The sequence below is a fragment of the Cucurbita moschata genome, unplaced genomic scaffold (assembly GCF_002738365.1).
Source record: "Cucurbita moschata cultivar Rifu unplaced genomic scaffold, Cmos_1.0 Cmo_Scf00004, whole genome shotgun sequence".
Taxonomy (NCBI): Eukaryota; Viridiplantae; Streptophyta; class Magnoliopsida; order Cucurbitales; family Cucurbitaceae; genus Cucurbita; species Cucurbita moschata.
Window position 1 is genome coordinate 4,707,775 of NW_019268520.1, and position 18,885 is coordinate 4,726,659.

Sequence of the window (18,885 nt, forward strand, 5' to 3'; positions counted from 1 at the left end):
CGCTTGACCAAGAACGCGGTGAGCTTGCGTTTCATTTGTTCTCCTTTCAGTCTTCCCCTTATAAATCCAACCAATCTTCCTCACCATCACCAGAACCCTAACCATGGCTGACCCAATTGTAGTTGTTCCCCCCTCCGATCAAAACCCTAATTCCACCGCTTACGCTTCCGAATTTGATTCCCTCCCAATTCCGCCTTTCGACTCTTTGTTTTTCTCCGATCCCGATCACGACCCCGGTGACCCTTTTCTTTATTCCACGGCCTTGGATTTGGGATTCGACGAAAATGAAGATTTCGAGCTAACCTTTGACGATCTTGACGGTTTTTTCCTCCCCTCTGAGGCTGACGATTTCCTCATCTCCGAAGATTTGGATCAAACTACCAATTCGCTGGACTTGCCTCCTGATATCCCACTCCAGGCTGACCAGGAAGCTTCTGGGGGCGCTGCTTTTCGTGTTTCCTGCCCTGCATGCTCTCCAGGATCGGTGAGCTCTGCGGTTTCATGCAAGCAGTCCCCCGATGAAGGTGAGTTTCTAAACTATCAATCTTCTGAATTAAGAAATGCGGATAGCGAGTGTTTTTCGACTCATTCTGGTGGATGGGACTCGAAGAGTTCGAGGATTGTGAATTGTCCTTCCCCAGAGCATGGTGGCGGTGGGCGTGATCATGAATTCTCAGGCGAGCCAGCGTCGTCTCAGGGCTCGGGTTCTGGAAATTTCGATTCTGGCGTCTATGAAGGAATGAATTGCCGATCTTCTAATGCGGAGTATTATGATGTTAGTGTCGACCAGAAGATTAAATCAGAGGAAATAGGGAAATTTTGTATGACTAAGAGGAAGAAAGAACAGGATGAAGGTAACGCAGATTTTAGATCATCCAAGTATCAAAGGTCATCTGTTCCTGCGGAAACTACCAATCCCCAATTGGATTCCTGTGCTGTAAATGAGGACGAAGAGAAGAGGAAAGCGAGGTTGATTAGGAATCGAGAGAGTGCGCAGCTTTCCAGGCAGAGGAAAAAACATTATGTGGAGGAGTTGGAGGATAAAGTGAGAATCATGCATTCAACCATTGCTGGATTGAATAGTAAGATATCGTATATGTTGGCTGAGAATGCAGCTCTGAGACAGCAGCTGAGTGGTAGTGGTATGTGTCAGCCTCCTCCTCCTGGTATGTACCCACATCCCTCAATGCCTCCAATGTCTTATCCATGGGTGCCATGTGCTCCGTATGTTGTTAAACCGCAAGGGTCTCAGGTCCCTCTGGTTCCTATTCCTAGATTAAAGCCCCAACAACCTGCTTCTGCAGCTAGGAGTAAAAAGAATGAGAGTAAGAAGGCTGTGGGAAGAACTAAGAAGGTTGCCAGTGTTAGTTTTCTGGGTCTGTTGTTCTTTATTATGCTTTTTGGTGGTCTAGTTCCTGTAGTGAATGACAGGTTTGGAAATGTTGAAGGAGTTCCTGGTAAGTTGGCATTTGTTGGTGATAGTTTATACAATCAGAATCATGGGAGGGTTTTGAGAGTCGATAGGCATTTCAATTTATCCGATGGTGGGAATGTAGGAACTCCTTGTGGAAAATCTGGTACTTTGAACCGCTTACAATGTGAGGGAGTTTATAGGAAAGGGCGAGATATTAAATTCAATCAACAAGGAAAGGGGTCAGAGCATTTAAATGATTCAAACAAGTCTAATAAGCTTGGAAATGCTAGCAAACCTCTTGTTGCTTCTTTATACGTTCCAAGGAATGACAAATTAGTGAAGATTGATGGAAACTTGATAATTCATTCTTTCCTGGCTGGCGAGAAAGCTATGGCCTCTCGCAAGGCTTCTGATACGAACAAGGCTAGGGAGACTGGTCTTGCAATTCCTAGGGATCTTAGTCCAGCCCTCACAATCCCAAATATCAAGTCTACTGCGGCTGATGGTAAACTCCAACAGTGGTTTCGTGAAGGTCTTGCAGGTAATGCCCAGCACGCTAACATTTTAATTATGATTACTAGTCTTTATATACAATTTCTATGCATGGCATGATGATATTTGGAAGTTTCATTTGTTGCACAATCTGCTTGAATTTACCTCTTCTATTGGGATTTAGAATTCTAATGGTATCAACTATCAGATGGCTGTTGAAACAAGACATATTGACACTGGATATATGCGAGCATCGTGTCCTTTTTTTGGTGCCCATGTAATTTTAAAAGTAGGCAGGAAGATTGACTCATTGTTTTCCCTAGTTAGCCTTTATACTGATGATGTAAGACAAATTTGTTATAAATGTCTTGGACTTCAATTTTCTTCAACAAACCTGATTGTGACATAATGCCCGTCAAGAGATGTTTTTGAGCATTTAAACCATAGAACATAGTTTCACACGTGGATTAGGATTATTTTTCATCAGATATTGATACATGAACATGAATCGATTTTATTCAGAAGTGTTTGCACGAATATAATTTTTGTTTTATGCCCTTGAAAAAGCAACATCTACCTGTTACTTGTGGGAAAACTTGCTTTACAATGCGTCCCACTTGTGCGAAAAGGGGAAAACACGAATTGAAACTAATAAACTCTTGCATTTCCTTGGAGATGATTGTTTTGCTTCTATTTGGTTGTATAGGCTGTTCGGCCATTGGGGAAGCTGTTGCCATGACTTTCACGTTTTCGTCCTTTTCGTTTAGGATTTCCGACCCATTTTCCAGTTTCATTTTTGACAGAATCTTGTAGACCATATATTGTCCCGATTTATGTGCAAAGTAGTAGGCAGAAAATTGATTTTGGGGGTACACGTTTTTGTGTATGAGGATTCGATCTAATGATTATGTGATGTATTAAATGAGTGTCAAACTTTAATATCCTCAAGTTTTGCTTGATGGTCTAGGCCAATCGTCGTTCTATACATAACTATGATTTTTCTTCATCTGTAGGACCGATGTTGAGTTCTGGCTTGTGCACGGAAGTGTTCCAGTTTGACGTTTCGGCAACATCTCCGGGCGTAATAATTCCAGCATCTTCAATTGTCAATACTTCTCGAGCGCATGGTAGGAATGCTACTCGTCTTAACAAGGGAAAGAACAGGAGAATCCTGGGTGATCTTCGGGTTCCCTTAAGTGGATCAAATTTCAACATCACAGAAGAACCTGTTAGAAACCCACGCAAAGACAGCTTTCCAGGTAACAATAAAACATCTTCCTCCATGGTAGTTTCTGTTCTCATTGATCCAAGAGAAGCTGGTGACAGCGAAGTCGACGGCGTGATTACGCCAAAGTCAATGTCGAGAATATTTGTCTCTGTGGTACTGGACAGTGTCAAGTATGTCACATATTCATGTGTTCTCCCCCATGCGGGTCCTCATCTCGTGTCGACTTAAAACTTGTAAACCATTTTGCCAAATTATTTATATATCACACACATGTAGATACACAGGACAATTGGCGGGTTTGAAGAATAACCTTCTGATCATGACTTTGAATTTAGCTTGTAATGCTTAACTTTTAAGATTAGTTTAGTGACATTCTAAAGGAACTCGGTCATCAATAGACGTGGAGGGTGCATATCATCTTCTGGATAGAAAGCAGTAAGTGCTAGAAACTCTAATGTTTGAATATGTATTGTTTAACTATGTCCATTGTACTCCTTTTTTCTCTGTTCACTTTTCCTCGAGTTCCGTTGGCTCGGCCACCCAAATGTTGTAGAGTTAAATGGGTTCTCCCGTGATATTAATTGAGATGTGCGTAAGCAGGTTAATTTTCCCTGAGTTCTGATGGCTCGACACCCAAATGTTGTAGAGTTAGATGGGTTTTCCCGTGAGATTAATTGAGATGTTGTAGAGTTCGAGTTTCTTTGACACCCAAATGTTGTAGAGTTCAAACAACGAGCCGAGTGCACAGATTCTTTGGCACTCAAATGTCGTTTCTGGAGTTGTCTCGACATTGGAATGTTTTGGTATGTTTGACATTTGAATGTTTTGGTATGTTTTATATACCCACAGATTTGGTATATACAAAGTTTGAGTTTTTGAGTTTATCTTAATAAAAGTAGAAGAAAAGGAAGTGCCAATTAATGTCGGCAGCAACAACAAAGTCAGCTACCAAATAAGTCAACCTTTTGGATTTGGTTGTTCCATTGTAATTAATTAGCTTTGAGTGCGTCTAGGGTTTTTATCCAAATCCAACCACTTTCTAATTAGCTTTTTTTTTTTCTTTTTTTTTTCTTCTCTAAAGGTTATTATTTTTTTAAAAAAAAAATAGATAGTATTTATCCTTCAAATATGTTTTTCTTTTAAATTTTAAATATTGCATATGTCGGGTTAAAATCAATACAAAAAATAGTTATTATTTTTATCATTTTTATCGGCTGAATATCGATGTAAATGTTAGACTATCGACTCAATTAGTCTTAACTATTTTTTTTTAACATACATTAAAAAGTATGTATTTGGGGTACTCTTGTATAGTTTGGCCATTTCCCTAACGGTTCACAAAGTTGAGCTTTTCAGTTCACTCAAGCCCTTTTCTGTTTGATCGCTAACTCATAACCAAAGCCACTTTTTGATTCGGTAAGAAAATTTCAGTTATAGGATAGTCGTTTGATCAGCCTTCTCGTTCTTCAAGACTTTCAATATACTCCATCAACATTTATGTGAAAAAAGAACAAAATTTTTGTTGTTGTTTTTAGAAATTTAGATATAATTATAAATAAAATTTTCTATATTAGGTATCTATGTATATATACATTTTAAAGTTTAGGAATGTATTAGACACAATTTTTTATATTTTATCTTAATCATTTAATTTTTAATAATTTCAAATTTTCTTTCTGTATTTGATTCGAGGACACCTTATCGTCTCGCAAACAAAATTACCATTTATATAAAACTTCTAGAAATGAATAATTAATTTACTTCCATATAATGGTTAATTTACATAGTTTATAATTTAATTTTTTTTTTGGGGGGAAGGGCAATATGGGAAATAAAAATGGGTAATGAGTAATGGGTTTTTGAGGTGTGTGACAAAGGATAGGAAACCCTTATCCTTTGCAAATATTAATTGGAATCAAAGCAAATCAAATCAAATCAACTCTCCCTTTTTCCCTTTTCCCTTCTCCACTACTACAATGGATAAACTCATCACCACATTCTCTCTCTCTCTCATGCCACATCTCCCCCGATACCTATCTCTGTCAGTGTCACAGTTTTAGACCGTGTCTGCTATAGAAAGAGTCCAGTTTTACTCCGACCAGTGTCTCGCACCACCGACAACTGACTCTGATACCATTTGTAACGGGTCAAAGTAGACAATATTTGTTAGCAGTGGACTTGGACTGTTACACAATCAGTAGGTAACTAAGCACGATTAACAAATGTTTGAATCTTGTATCTCATAATAGAGTATATACAACCCCTCCAACTTTCTCCAACTTCTGTTGAACCTTAACGATCCACACCTTTCCCATGACATTCAATATCACTTTTCGTTTACCAAACGCATCTCAACCATGAAGTAGAACGAAAAAACGATTACTGGACATGTTTCTATCCCCTCAACGAACCCGTCTCGAACAAACAGGTCTAGAACAAAAAGAAGAGCATTTGAATGAATCAGTAGCTATTATTCCATAAGAACAATGAGCATTCATCATCAGAAGGAGTATACAGATCAGATTTTACACTGTTTATGGGACTGCACCTTGTTTTTGTGCCAAATTATATGAAAGAAAGGCTTCCTTGAATGTAACAAACAGTCACTGAAGTGAAGAGGATATCAAATCAAGCCTTCTATACAGTAATTATGTAAACAGGATAAAGCTCCAACTCTCCTTACAATCTCGACCGCCTTCTCCGGCACGCCAGACCGAAACCGAACCCAAGTTTCTTGATGTTTACCTTCGAGCAAGTCGGTCAAGACAGACACTGTTTGCCAGGGAGCTTTAGCTGGAACCATCTTCCTTCCACCTGATTCTTGGAACCATCAGTCTTCTACCTTTTAACATCGACGATCCTAACGCCGACCGTTCGCCCAATGCCGCTGGTATCCTCCAGATTTTATGTGTGGATTTCGATGGCCGAGTCCCTGCTTGGGAAGATCGTGTAGTTCCATAACCTGTATCGTACGCTGCTTCTTGGCTGTTGAATTAACACCATGAATCAACTGAGAAACTCGTAAACATTTAGCTTAACCGATTCGATACTACTAAACCTTAACATTCCCTATGAAAGTGGTATTAGAATCGATAAGAACACGAACAGAAAAACGAAACAAATACCGTTTTCAGCTTGTTGGTAACTCTCTTGGAGTTTCCTCTTTGTAGCTTCAAGTTTCACTTGAACCGCAACCTCGTCCGAGCTCTTGAAGTTCTGGTAAACACAAACCGAACAAATCAGGTAAAAGTTCGAACGTCGAGCCGAATTACCTAGTAGTTTCAGATCTTCTTGTTCTTACATCTTGCTGGCTCCTCTTTGGGATTGTAGGCTTATCCATTTTGCGCTGTGTGTTCTTCTGCTCTGTGCTTAGCTTCTGTGGCCTCAAAAGCCCAGAATTTGGCTTCACAACTTGTTCCTTCATTTGACTCTTATTAACCTTAGCAGGCACGTCGACCTCTCGAACGGTTTGTTGTTTACACCTCGTAGAATTTGGATCGCCATTCGATGTTTTTCTCACATTATCACGGTTCTTGACGACTTCCCCGCTGTTTCGAGGATCTGAAACGACATATATCCCGATTCGTAATCGTGAATCTAAGAAATGGGAAGCTAAAAACTGTAGAGAGGGTATTGCGTAACGAACTCACTTCCATCATCGTCCATGCCATCAAAGAACTTCAGCAGGGAACGGAACGGAACCGAAAGTAAAATACAGTCGATCAGAAACGATGTAACGTAAAGTAGATAACGTTTCTATAGAATAAGCAAGGAAATAGAATCATACTTGTGAGAGCTCCATGGATGTCGGCTGCGTCGTAAAAAATGCAGCTTCGTCTAAAGGAGGAGATGGAAGCCCTTCTTCTTCATAATCATCTTCTTCTTCTGTTGCAGCAGCAGACTTGTTTTTCGAGTCGGGTGTGACTTCTGCAGCTGTTTGTCAACAAAAATAAGAACGTTTCTCAATAACGAACTCGAAAAAGTTGACGACAGCCAAAAGATTTGTAAACGAACTGTACCTTGAACCGCAGCGGTGGCTTTTACCCACACGTCCACCATTTGTTTCCACTCCCTGCAACCCATAAGGTAGATCTTTTACTCTCAAACAAAGTAAGGTAATAACAGATATCGAAGACATGACAGATATGAGTGCAAACGTTATCGAAGACAAGACATGACATGACAGATAGTGCGAGATCCCACATCGGTTGGTGAGGAGAACAAAACATCCTTTCTAAGGGTATGAAAGTCTCTCCCTAGTCGGCACGTTTTAAAAACCTTGAGGGTAAGCCCGAAAGGGAAAGCTTAAAGAGAACAATATCTACTCGCAGTGGACTTAGGCTGTCACAAATGGTATCCGAGCCAGACACTGGGCGATGTGCCAGTGAGGTGGCTAAGCCCTAGAGAGTGGACACAAGACGGTGTGTCAATAAGTACGTTGGGTCCTAAAGGGAGTGGATTGAGGGTCCCACGTCCATTAGAGAATGGAATGAGTGTCAGCGAGGCCGCTGGGCCTTGAAGGCAGGTGGATTGTGAGATCTCACATCGGTTAGGGAGGAGAACGAAACATCCTTTCTAAGGGTGTGGAAACCTCTCCCTAGCAGACAATATCTACTAGCGGTGGATTTGGGCTGTTACAGATAGAGAACCCTCTCAGTAAACGAGCTCGAAAAGCTCTTGAACTACTCAACAAACAAAACAATGGAACATGAACGGTCGAAAGTGATCGTTCTTTGTCGATTCTATGCAACAAGTCGTATATAAAACTCAACAGATCAGCTCAAAATCAAATCAATAAGATCTATAGAACATAGCAGACAAATGTGGACATTCATCACATATCATCTATATATACTCGATGAACTTCGAAGGAAAGATTTAGTACAAGATAAGAACTCGAGCAAGATGGCGGATGCGCTTCGATCCGTGCTTTCGGAGGCCATTAACAGCCTTGCCAATCTCAGTTGCCTGATAAAGAGAGAAAAAAGACACTCAAAACTTGAATCCAGATTTTCCTCATAAACAAGAACAAACAGAAGAATTCAAATCACCTGCAGTGAATCAACTGATAAAGCCATCAATTCAAGTCTTCTAAGTGAATCAAACAACACTGAATCAGACTGCACAAGAACACACAAGAACACACAAACAAACAGAACAATAATCATCATCATGACAGACAAGAACAGCCCAGAAAATGAAAAAAAAAAACATTCAAAGAAATCATTACCGCTTCTTCGAAGTTATTAAGAATCTCTTTGATCCTCAAAACCTCCTCAACAATCTGAGATTCTTGTTCAATTTCATCAGTTAATGCTTCAGCTTCAGCTTCACCAAAGCTAATGAAATTCATCTCCCCTGCATCATCTCTACTGCTATAAACCTTGCTTTCTTTGCTACCACCGCCTTCAAACTCACACCCATCTCCAGCAAAATCGCTCTTGAAACCCGTTTCGCCGCCGTCGCTGTCGTCGCCGACCACCGCTAGCTCCACTCGATCGCAGCCAAAACAGCGAGTCAATCGGCAAGAGAACAACTGCTCTGCTATTCGATCTCTCCTCAACTTGAACTCTTTAGGGCAATCAGAAGCCGCCACCAAGATTGCGTAATCGATTATGCTAAAGATATCCGAATTCGCATTCCGGAAGTAATTCCTCCACGAATCCAACGACCCAGATTTGGCGGCCATGATCGGAATCTACAAAACTCGATCGAACACAAACGAAAAATCAGAATCGATGTGGGAATTCCATCGCCGTCGAAACGAAAACCTAACAAAGAATTGGGGTTAAACCCAGTTGATTCGAGGTGGGTTTGGAAGGAAATCCGTAAACGATAAACACCCAACAAGAAAACCCTTCTCAAACACTAATCAAACACCACCAGAATCCGATTCCCAGAGAAAATGGTTAGCAACAAACTGATTAACAGTCGTAGTTCATCCGTTCATAACCCAACAAAGAGTTGGTTAATGTGTGTAGAGTGAGTTGAAAAATCAAGGATCAGATCAAGAACAGGAACAGAAACAGAACAGAAACAGGGGATTGATGAACACCCAAGTGCTGTTTTGATGGATTGTTGGAAAATTCGAAGGGAGTAACAGATGAACTTGGTTGCTTTGCTTTTATCTTCTTTAATCTCGGAAAAGTTCCGGAATCTAGTGGGGAGAAAAATATGGGGAAAATGGAAAATGAAAGAGAAAAGTAAGAACAGAAATTCAATCCTTCAATCTCTTTCAATGGAACTGATTTCGATTCGGAATTGGAATTGGATTTGTGGGTTTTTTTGTTTGTTTGTTTGTTTCTCTCTCTCTCTCTACAAATTGGAGATTACAATAAAACTGGGTGCTGCAAAAAGGGCACAGATTTTGGGGTATCCAAACCAAGACTACATAAATCCCTCTCTCTCTCTCTCCTCTCTCTCTCTCTCTATATATATGTATATAATTGTATTATATATATTTTAAATAAATATAGTTAACATTTATAAAAAAAAAAATCAATATCTTGGGCAAATGCTAGGACTATGAGATTTATTAAGAAAGGTGGGATTTTTATTTTTTTTATTTATTTATTAAAAGTAATTTATAGAACTAGAAAGGTAGGAGATTTAGAGACGACCAAGTAATTAAGAGTGAATCGTGGGAATTTAAACGTGTAACGTTCTTCACGTGATTTTTTTTTTTTTTTAATTTGACGACACTTGAGGTGGGAGGTTAGATTTTATGATCTTTTGATTATTCATTTATCTAACGTAGGAGTTGACCGAGCATGTTCGGGTAATATCTTAGAGCTCTGTATACAAAATAAAAATAAAAACACACGTGATATTTATTAGGTCTTAATTTTAAAAATATTATATTAAAAATTTAAAAATCTATTATATATAAAATTAAAATTCTAAATTTTTTAAAAATTTGTAATTTAACGATAAATTAAAACGTGAAATATATTTTTTTTATGACGAGTTGAGTAAAAATTTGACTCGGACCATTTTGACAAACGTGTTGAGTTTGGGCGAGTCAGAGTATTTTTTTTAGTCAAATATTTTTTTTTATTATTTAAAAAATTAAATAAAATCGCCGAGATGCAGATGACTCGGCTCCGCGTCTCGGCTGAATGCTACACTCACATGGCTGTGAGTGACAGACAGTGATTGTCGTATCGACACGCCGCGGTCTCGTGGATAAGCTCATATTACGGATTCCACGTGGCCCCCACGCCTCCAGCCGTCACCTACTACCATACATTGGTTTCTCATTTTATATATATTCCAATTTGGGAGACAAGATTTTAAATACCACTATTATTTATTTAAATAAATATTATACGCCTTTTTTTTTTTTTCCTTTTTTATTTAATGGTAAAATTACATTTTTATTTTTTAAAATAATAATAAATAAATAAAAAGTATGACTCTGGTGGGGGCATGATGTTAGTAAAAGTAGTGCTCGAGTATCAAAATAAGCAGTTCTCAGAATAATTTCTAATCAGTACGTCTAACCCTACTCAGCTTAGGATTAGAATTAAACTTATACGTAAGTTATGACATTAGGTTGCGTTTATGTGTATAATAGGCTAAGAGAGACAAGAACCACGTTCGATGTGGTTAGTCTCGATAAGAAATTAAGTGAGACAAAACTACTAACATAAAACCGAGGCGAAAAAAAAAATGAACGAACCTTCAATGAATTTACATATATTGTATCCGGCACTTCATATGCCCGGGGTTATGATGGACCTTCAATGACTCTATACTCATTGATTTTGGCTTAAACAATTTTTAATGAGCTCGAGCTAAATTAGTCTCGCGTGTCACAATTTAATTGGACGAGACAGACATGTTTAATTTTGTGGTTGGTTTCAAATTTATAAATTAATGACGTGATAATTTATAATTAATTAAATGTAAATTTATTTTTAAAATATTAAAATTTAAAAGCAGCTTTTATTTTTGCCATATTTATCATATGCCAGATCTAGTTAATAAGAGTTGGGGGGACCATCTTCAAACCTTTTTTTCTTTTATTTTTTAATTTTAGAAAAAAATAAAATAGAGTGGATAACGAATATTTGTTTCCTTACCTAGAATCAATGCATTTTTAAGCATATAATATAATAAATTACGAATCCATTGTAATTATTTAATCATTTATTTTTTTTAAAAAAAATTATGCAATTAATTTAAATTATATTAAAATTAAAAATTGGCCCCAAAACCATAGGGGTTGAATAGCAATTAAGTATAAAGTTAGGGAGTAAAAGTGAAATTTTAAAATTCAAGCCGAAAGAGGATAGAAAGCCATGTGGAGAATTGCGACAGAGACCAACAGTGAGAGAGACAGAAGGGGTGCGATACACGTGTTAATCACGTTTTGAAATGGAGGGGACACGTGTCAGATGGACAATTCAAAAGGGAAACAACTCGGCTCGATGACGTGTACAATCTTATCTACCTATTGCTGTGTTTGTTAAAACGCTCCGTATTTGTAAACGATAGCGAATACAACGCATATTCTGAACTCTCCTACGGTTGCTCGCCACGTGGCATCTAGCTCGTGATTTTATCATATCCTTACCAACCCCTTTTGCACTTGTTGGCTACCCTTTTCGTGTCCCTCCATAAATTCAATAAATATATATATTATATTTAATATTTTTAACTTAAATATTTAATTTTTTAAATAATATTAAATTGTAAAATTAAAATAATTAATATATCATAAATGGTCGATTTTATTGATTTATTTATTTTTAAATATTTAATTAAAAGTATAACTCAATTTCAATATTTAAAAACTAGTTTACATAGTTGTTAGGAAAATAAATAATAAAAATAATTATATAATTAAATAAATATATACCTAATATAAAAAATGTTATTTTAAAATTAATAAAATTTAGGGAAATGTTAATATAGTAATTAAGATAATATACATTATTTTTACTAAATTATAAGAATTAAATTTATAATTTAATAAAAAAGATATATAGTATTAATACTATAATTGTGACTATGTTTCCACCGAACGGTGTCGTAGCTTTGCTGGCCAAGAGCATGAACTGATAGTCAGTTCGACTCTCTGTGCGCAGGTTCGAACCATAGTAGGTAGAGAGAGAAGAGAAAATGTGAAGAGAATGTGACAGAATATTATGAGGTATTATAAAATACCTTTTTTTAATTAACTAATTAAAATGGGCCCAAACATAAAATGCGCTTAATCTTTTCATTACTTTACTATATTTGGATCTTGGGCTTCTAAGGGACAAACATTGGGCCTAAAGGCCCAAACATTCCTTTTTCAGTGCCACGTGGATTATTTGTCAATTTAAACCAATTGATTCGTAATTAATAAACTTAAATTTTTGCAATATTTTATATAGTAAAAAATTAATGATTCGCGTGAGAACAATCATCGTATCGATCTTTAGAGTAGACAATTATTCGAGCAGATAATTGTCGAGAATACAAACAAAAGTATTACATTTATTAGATATATAAAAAAAAATTACGAACGTGGAACAATACTTCCATTCGTACGAGGTCTTTTCGATGAAATTAAAAGAACAATATCGTATCATTATAGAGATATATGAAGGCTCGATATCCTTATCCGATCACATAAATGAACGGTCAAGATTAGTTAATAAAGCAATTATCTATTTCCTAGACAAAACAAAAATCTTAATAACGGTTTGACAAAGTTGGAGGGGGCGTTCAAACCAGACAGCAACCAACGTGCGACACGAGGAGCCTTTGTTGTGTTTCTTATTTAATGTTCCATGTTTCTCTGTGTTTCCCAATCCTTGCTCATTTGGATCATGGTTTGTTTCCCTAAACTCAGCCATTGACCTCAAATTATGGGAGGGGATCCACAAAATTACGACGACGATGGATTCGAGACGAGATTCGACATATTGTGTTTGATTAAGAGATCACACGTTCGAATTTTCTAACTCGTTTGTTTTAAATTAATAAAAACGTTGTTTATCATTCATTCCTGATTGTTATGTTTTATCTGGATTTTTTAATGTAGTTGCAATCCAATTATTTTCGTCGACATAGGTTGGTGTTTCGTGTACTCTCAGTGCAAGATCGAAAAGAATGTATTAGATCGATTCCCCGACATTTAGAAGGAATGATGCTTTCAGAGGCAAAACGTCATGAGGAGATATCATCAGTGATCCATGGATCTCTAATCGGGAAACCGTATTCAACCTCCATGGCTAGTCTGCGCTCTTTGGACTTTTCAAACTTAGCGAACAGGAAATATCTGAATAGCTAGAGGAAGGAAAATCAACCGAGACCCCATTAAGTTGAGGCACGTAAGTTGCAATACTTCTCGTAATACCGAGGTAGTTTAGGGTTATAACCAGAGAATTATTGGACACAATTTTTGGATTATATTTAGTAATTGACAAACTAAATCCCTAATCTTCGCAATTATTTGTCTATAATTTCCTTTACAAAATCAACATATTTTAATTTTTTTTTTACTATAAAAATTAAAATAAAAGTGATGTAGGGTCCACTGCACGTGCGCCTGCTTATCCATACCTTTTTTTTATTTTTTTTTTTTACGGCCAATTTTTTCATTTAAACATAGCTTGTACGTCACCATTAGAGTCGAGATTGAAATAGAAAAATTATTATTCAACGGAATTACGACAAAATTATTTAGACCGTACGATGAGAAACTTTAAAAAAATGTAGCTTGGTTTGATAATTATTTTATTTTTAAAAATTTAGAATTCTATTAGATAATTATTTTTTGAAATTAAAATAATTGTTAATTTGAGAGAAAGGGTAGGGATACAGTGCGGGCGGGTCCAGTAGAGACGGATATGGATCAGCATCACAAATCACATCCATACCACACATTACATTCATATTATTTGTTAATGTTATTATTATTTTAAATTATTTGCATTACGTCATCATTTTGTCATGCTAACGTATGCAGCCACGTCATGGCCGGCGTTATTTTTATGTTTTTATTTTATTTAAAAATAAAGTGTTCTAGAATGTTGGAAAACCCCTAGCTGTTTCTTCTACGCTTCTCAGCCTGTGGGCTGGTCAACGCGGTCAAATATAAATAATAAATAAATATATAATATATACTTATATTTTAAGGGTTTTTTTTTTTAAATAAAGAATATAAATCTCGATTTATGATAATAAATTTATATGCGAGTTCAATCAAATTTTCCCGAGCTAACGATTGAACTCTTTTATATTACGGTTTGTGTTGTTTTTGTTTGAACGGTCTGAACTATACTAAGAGTTGAGGCGTTAGGACGGGAAGATCTTCGTAACTGAATGAAACAAGTGAGAATTTTGCTCGTAATAACTTTCTAGGTGAATTTATTTAGGTTATGAACGATGATCGTGTCTTTTTCTGTTTGAGGCAATAAGCTCGAGCTGTCATGCATTTCAGTGCAAGACGCTAGCTCGAGTTTGAATTGTTCGAAACCACGTAAGTGTATTACGAAAACCGTAAAAAAGTAAAGTAGAGAATCTTAGTATGGAGGAAGTAGGAAGGAAGGTTGGCAGAAAAGAGACAGCTCAGCTCTAAAGCTAACTTAACCCCACCATTCATCAATCCCAATCCCATCAAATCTTTTTTCTTTTCCCGCTTTCTTTTATTTAATTTATTCGAAGGTTGATCTGATTGACAAGACCAAAAAAGTTTTACCTTATGAATCGAATTTTTTGTAAAAAATTTAACCTAATTCGAACAGAAAGAAAAAAAAAATCTAATCCAACCAACTCTTATTTGTGGATGGTGTCGGGTCGCTGCTATATAACTTGTGACTTTTGTCACTTTTGATGTCAAAGTAAACATTTTGTTTCAAAATATACTATAAGAAGATACGACTAGTTTTCAAATATTTATATTTGAATAACATTGTTGATGTTGACATTTGTTTCGACCCTGAGGCTACCAACGATATGTAATGGATAAGAACATACAGTATCTACTAGCGGTGAGCTTGGATTGTTACAAATGATATCATAGTCAAGTTACCAGATGGTGTGTCGACAAGGACACTGACCCCAAGACAAGTGGATTGATACAAATGATATCAAAGCTAAATAATTTATTTTTATGTGATTCAATATTATATATATTTATTTAAGAAAATTAATAAAAATAAAAATTTGGTATGTTTAATGATTAATAATTCCATTAATATGAAAGTTATGAAATTATATTTTCTTTTTAACTAATTTACTAATATCTCTATAATTTTGTATTATTTTATATATTTAACTAAATCTATATGGATATGCAAAAATAATGATGTGACACATTTTTAAATTATTGTTAAATATAATATGAACTCTCCCTTGTTAAAACTTAGGTGTAATTTGTCATTATCATCTTATTAAAACTGTGTGTGCGAATAAATGGATAATATGGATTAAGTTAAATTTGCTGTTAATAAATATATTTATATTTAAGCTGTAATGTTGACTTGAAATTCGAGCATAGTTGAGCTAATTTTACTGTTTATAAATACATTTTTAATTGTCAATTCTTCCTGCCCCTGCCTCGAATTACATGATATTTAAGACATGGTATTCTCTTTGCTTATAGAACAAGTGCCTTACAATCCCTGTCGGGGCAAGAGTGGTGTTTGACTCATTCTAATTTTTTAAAAAAATTCATATAATTAACCAAAGTTGAATCATGGTCAAATCTAACCATGGTTAAAATGTAACAAACTTGCTCTCTTTCTCTCTCACACGTACGGAACAAAAAGTAATTCTCACGCGCGTTTTCCCTTCCACGACGCGTTTTCTCTCTCATCTCTCTCTCTCTCTACCGCCCTATTTATACTGCTGCTTCCCTTCCCTTTCTTCTTCCATTTCCCCTGTTTTCTTCTTCACTCTGTTCTCCACTGCTCTTCCATGGCGTCCTCTGATAACTTTCCGACCGTCCTCGATCCATGGCCGTTCCGCTCCACCTTTCAGGACCCATGGAATTCCGACCCCTTCTCTAGAGAAACCCAAACTCTGGCCAAAGCCCTCCACACTTCCCTTCTCCCCACTGATTCACAGTCCTTCTCTTCCTTTCTCCACCTCATCTCCCCTGAATCCGCCGATCCCACCCCCACTGTTTCCGCCGCTTCCGACCCGGACTCCGCCGCTCCCAACCGGCAGACGACGACAACGACTTCTTCAATTCCGCCTACTCGAGGCAAGATTTCCAAGCGCAAGTCTAGAGCCTCCAAGAAGAATCACACCACGTTTATTACGGCGGACCCGGCTAATTTCCGCCAAATGGTTCAGCAAGTCACCGGCGTTCGATTTGGTAATACGCAGCTCCAGATTCCCCCTGTTCTGAAGCCGGAGCCGCAGAGACCAACTGTCAGTTTCGCCGTCTGCGGCGGTGCTGGGGCTGGTGCTGGACTCCCAACGCTGGACACGTCTGCCTTTCTACTCAACCACCACCATCACCACCATCAACAGCAGAGCTCCGGGAGCGGATCTGATATAACTGGGCTGGGCCCACTCTCTTTTGGGCCGGATTTAGGGTTGCCGAATAATGACCCAATCGGGTCGGATTTTGATACATTTTCGTCTTTTCCCACTCTCGAGTCGTGGAAGGCGGTTATCTGATAGTGAATGGATAATTTCTTTTTTCTTTTTTCTTTTTTCTTTTTTTAATTTTGGAAATTAATATTTAGTTTTTTTTTTTTTTGGAAATTACTGTAATTTAATGTAATGGTAAAAATAGTATAAATTATTAACGCCTATTTCTCATTAAAATAATTCGATATTTAATTTTTTTAATTATTATTTTCAAACGACGACGCATCCAACGGAAGGAAGCTTCCTAGCTTTGCCATTATGGATTCGAATTTTTAATGACACAATTAAAAAAAAAAAACAAACAAAAAGTCAACATTTGACTCGTTGACTAAATCCCCAAATATTGTTTAACCAAATTCCCTCAAATGGAGTCAATTAGTTGGAGTAAATTTCAATTATTAATTTAAAAGTATTATAATAAACAATTAAAAAAATTAAAGGGTCATTTTAATATTTTTAGAGAACTTAAAATTTAATAAATTGATATTAAAATAAAAAACATTTTATTTAATTTAATTGATTATTAATAAAATTAATAAATTTATCATAATTTTTTTTAAAGATAATATACAAAACTTTCTCCCCAAGTAAAAACTATATATTTTTTTAATTATTATTATCGAAAATACAATAATTTGAATATTAATGTGATGTGTTTCGTACGCCAAAAAGATACCAAGCTTATCCCAAAACTGTTGCCCTTTTGGCACGTACCCATTCAAAAGAGAATCCAATCAGCCCTTCCCATTATTTATTTATTTTTTAATTCCCAAAATTACTATGGCCTTTTAAATAAATAATAATTATATATATATATATATATAATAATTTGAGTATAACTGGAACTAGGAACGATTGTTCTCGTAAGTGAGTGATGCCCTAAAATAAGATCAAAGTCATTAGGACACGTTATCGTGTGTTACGTTGAAGAGTTCGATCATATATTATTATATCGCGCTGATGAAATTTATATAATAACAATTAAAGATCTACGATATTATTATTATTATTAATATTATTTGTATTTTAAATGAGTTTACTCAAGGTCAAAAGGTTAAATTAAATAAATACGTAGCTAATGTGTTAGGTAGGAGGTGTTGGGTGACTTTCGTCTATAAATATTTTTTAATTAAAGAAATTAATTAAAATAAAAAAGGAAAATAATTATATATTTGATGTTTTGAAGGTTTGAATATTTCCAAAGAGAATCAAAGGCACATGGCCTTGCCTCTCTTCCTTTGACCTTTTTGTATTTTCATTTTCCCAATATAATAATAATTATTATTATTTTAAACCAAATAAAATTTATATGAAGAAAAATAATGGCTGAATAATTTATTAAATCTTAAATTTTAAAAATTAGATTTATTTATTTTTATTTTGAATATATACACTATTTTTACATTTTTTAAAAATATTTTAACCAAATCATCCCGGGCGCCTCTCAAATTAGATTATTTTTACTCGTTTTAATTACATCTTTATCTAAAACTGAGACACAGGCGTTACAGTTTAAAATAGATACATAATTTTAATAATAAAAATGAAAAAGATTATATTATATGTCACATATGTCACGGTCCATTGGGCGGAGTCATTTTAAGGTCAATGTCAAACCGTTGCAAGGGATAGCATACCATGGAAATTATAAATAAATAAATAAAATATAATTTCAACTTTTTTTATCAATTAAAAAAAGTTGAAATTCTTTTAAATAATTTAGATATTTATATTTTCTATATTTTAAAAATAATATATTTTTATTTGTAAAGGATTAAATAATGATTTTTATAAAAAGTGGGAGGATAAAAAAAAAAAAAAAAAAAAAAAATATATATATATATATATATATATATAGGAATTTAAAAAAATAAAAATAAAAATTGATTCGAAAGTCTGACCAAGTAAACGGTGGCGTTGCGGTCTATTCTATTGCTTTCAGTGGGCCCCAAAACGCACCGTATTGATTGATTGTTTTATTGTTTTTGTATTTTTGTATTTTATTATTTAATTTTATTTGTTTACTACTGGCTTCCTCTTTCCTCAAAAATATTATTTCTCAGGTCTTTATTAGATTGCAATCCAAGCTAATTACGTCAAGATTCTTTCTAAAATACATTTTTAATTTTTTATAATATGATACTCCGAGCCA

The 18,885-nt window shown here is 35.6% G+C and overlaps 3 protein-coding genes across 4 annotated transcripts; 2 read left to right on the plus strand and 1 right to left on the minus strand.

The window, feature by feature from the left end:
• On the plus strand, positions 1-3,628 carry LOC111441970 (bZIP transcription factor 17-like). The gene is made up of 2 exons (XM_023079189.1): positions 1-1,955; positions 2,920-3,628. The coding sequence occupies exons 1-2, from the start codon at positions 104-106 to the stop codon at positions 3,360-3,362; spliced, it is 2,295 nt and encodes a 764-aa protein (XP_022934957.1). The 5' UTR covers positions 1-103; the 3' UTR covers positions 3,363-3,628.
• Positions 3,629-5,580: 1,952 nt separating this feature from the next.
• LOC111441365 (probable mediator of RNA polymerase II transcription subunit 26b) lies at positions 5,581-9,517 on the minus strand. 2 transcript variants are annotated; one of them, XM_023078320.1, is made up of 9 exons: positions 8,365-9,517; positions 8,186-8,254; positions 8,020-8,102; positions 7,154-7,206; positions 6,922-7,061; positions 6,785-6,812; positions 6,436-6,695; positions 6,260-6,350; positions 5,581-6,119 (listed from the first exon to the last, which is right to left on the minus strand). In XM_023078320.1, the coding sequence occupies exons 1-9, from the start codon at positions 8,821-8,823 to the stop codon at positions 5,995-5,997; spliced, it is 1,308 nt and encodes a 435-aa protein (XP_022934088.1). In that variant the 5' UTR covers positions 8,824-9,517; the 3' UTR covers positions 5,581-5,994. The 2 variants fall into 2 exon arrangements, with proteins under 2 accessions (XP_022934088.1, XP_022934087.1); XM_023078319.1 differs by having other exon boundaries at positions 6,922-7,067; positions 8,365-9,516.
• Positions 9,518-15,988: 6,471 nt separating this feature from the next.
• LOC111441371 (calmodulin-binding protein 25-like) lies at positions 15,989-16,910 on the plus strand. Its single transcript, XM_023078327.1, has one exon. The coding sequence runs from the start codon at positions 16,050-16,052 to the stop codon at positions 16,758-16,760; it is 711 nt and encodes a 236-aa protein (XP_022934095.1). The 5' UTR covers positions 15,989-16,049; the 3' UTR covers positions 16,761-16,910.
• Positions 16,911-18,885: the final 1,975 nt, after the last annotated feature.

Coding starts and splice junctions, on each gene's coding strand:
- LOC111441970 (XM_023079189.1), top strand. CDS start 104: ATGGCTGACCCAATTGTAGTTGTTCCCCCCTCCGATCAAAACCCTAAT. Junction 1,956..2,919: donor GTTTCGTGAAGGTCTTGCAG/GTAATGCCCAGC, acceptor CTTCATCTGTAG/GACCGATGTTGAGTTCTGGC.
- LOC111441365 (XM_023078319.1), bottom strand. CDS start 8,823: ATGGCCGCCAAATCTGGGTCGTTGGATTCGTGGAGGAATTACTTCCGG. Junction 8,255..8,364: donor TTAATAACTTCGAAGAAGCG/GTAATGATTTCT, acceptor GTTCTTGTGCAG/TCTGATTCAGTGTTGTTTGA. Junction 6,351..6,435: donor CAAAGAGGAGCCAGCAAGAT/GTAAGAACAAGA, acceptor TGTGTTTACCAG/AACTTCAAGAGCTCGGACGA.
- LOC111441371 (XM_023078327.1), top strand. CDS start 16,050: ATGGCGTCCTCTGATAACTTTCCGACCGTCCTCGATCCATGGCCGTTC.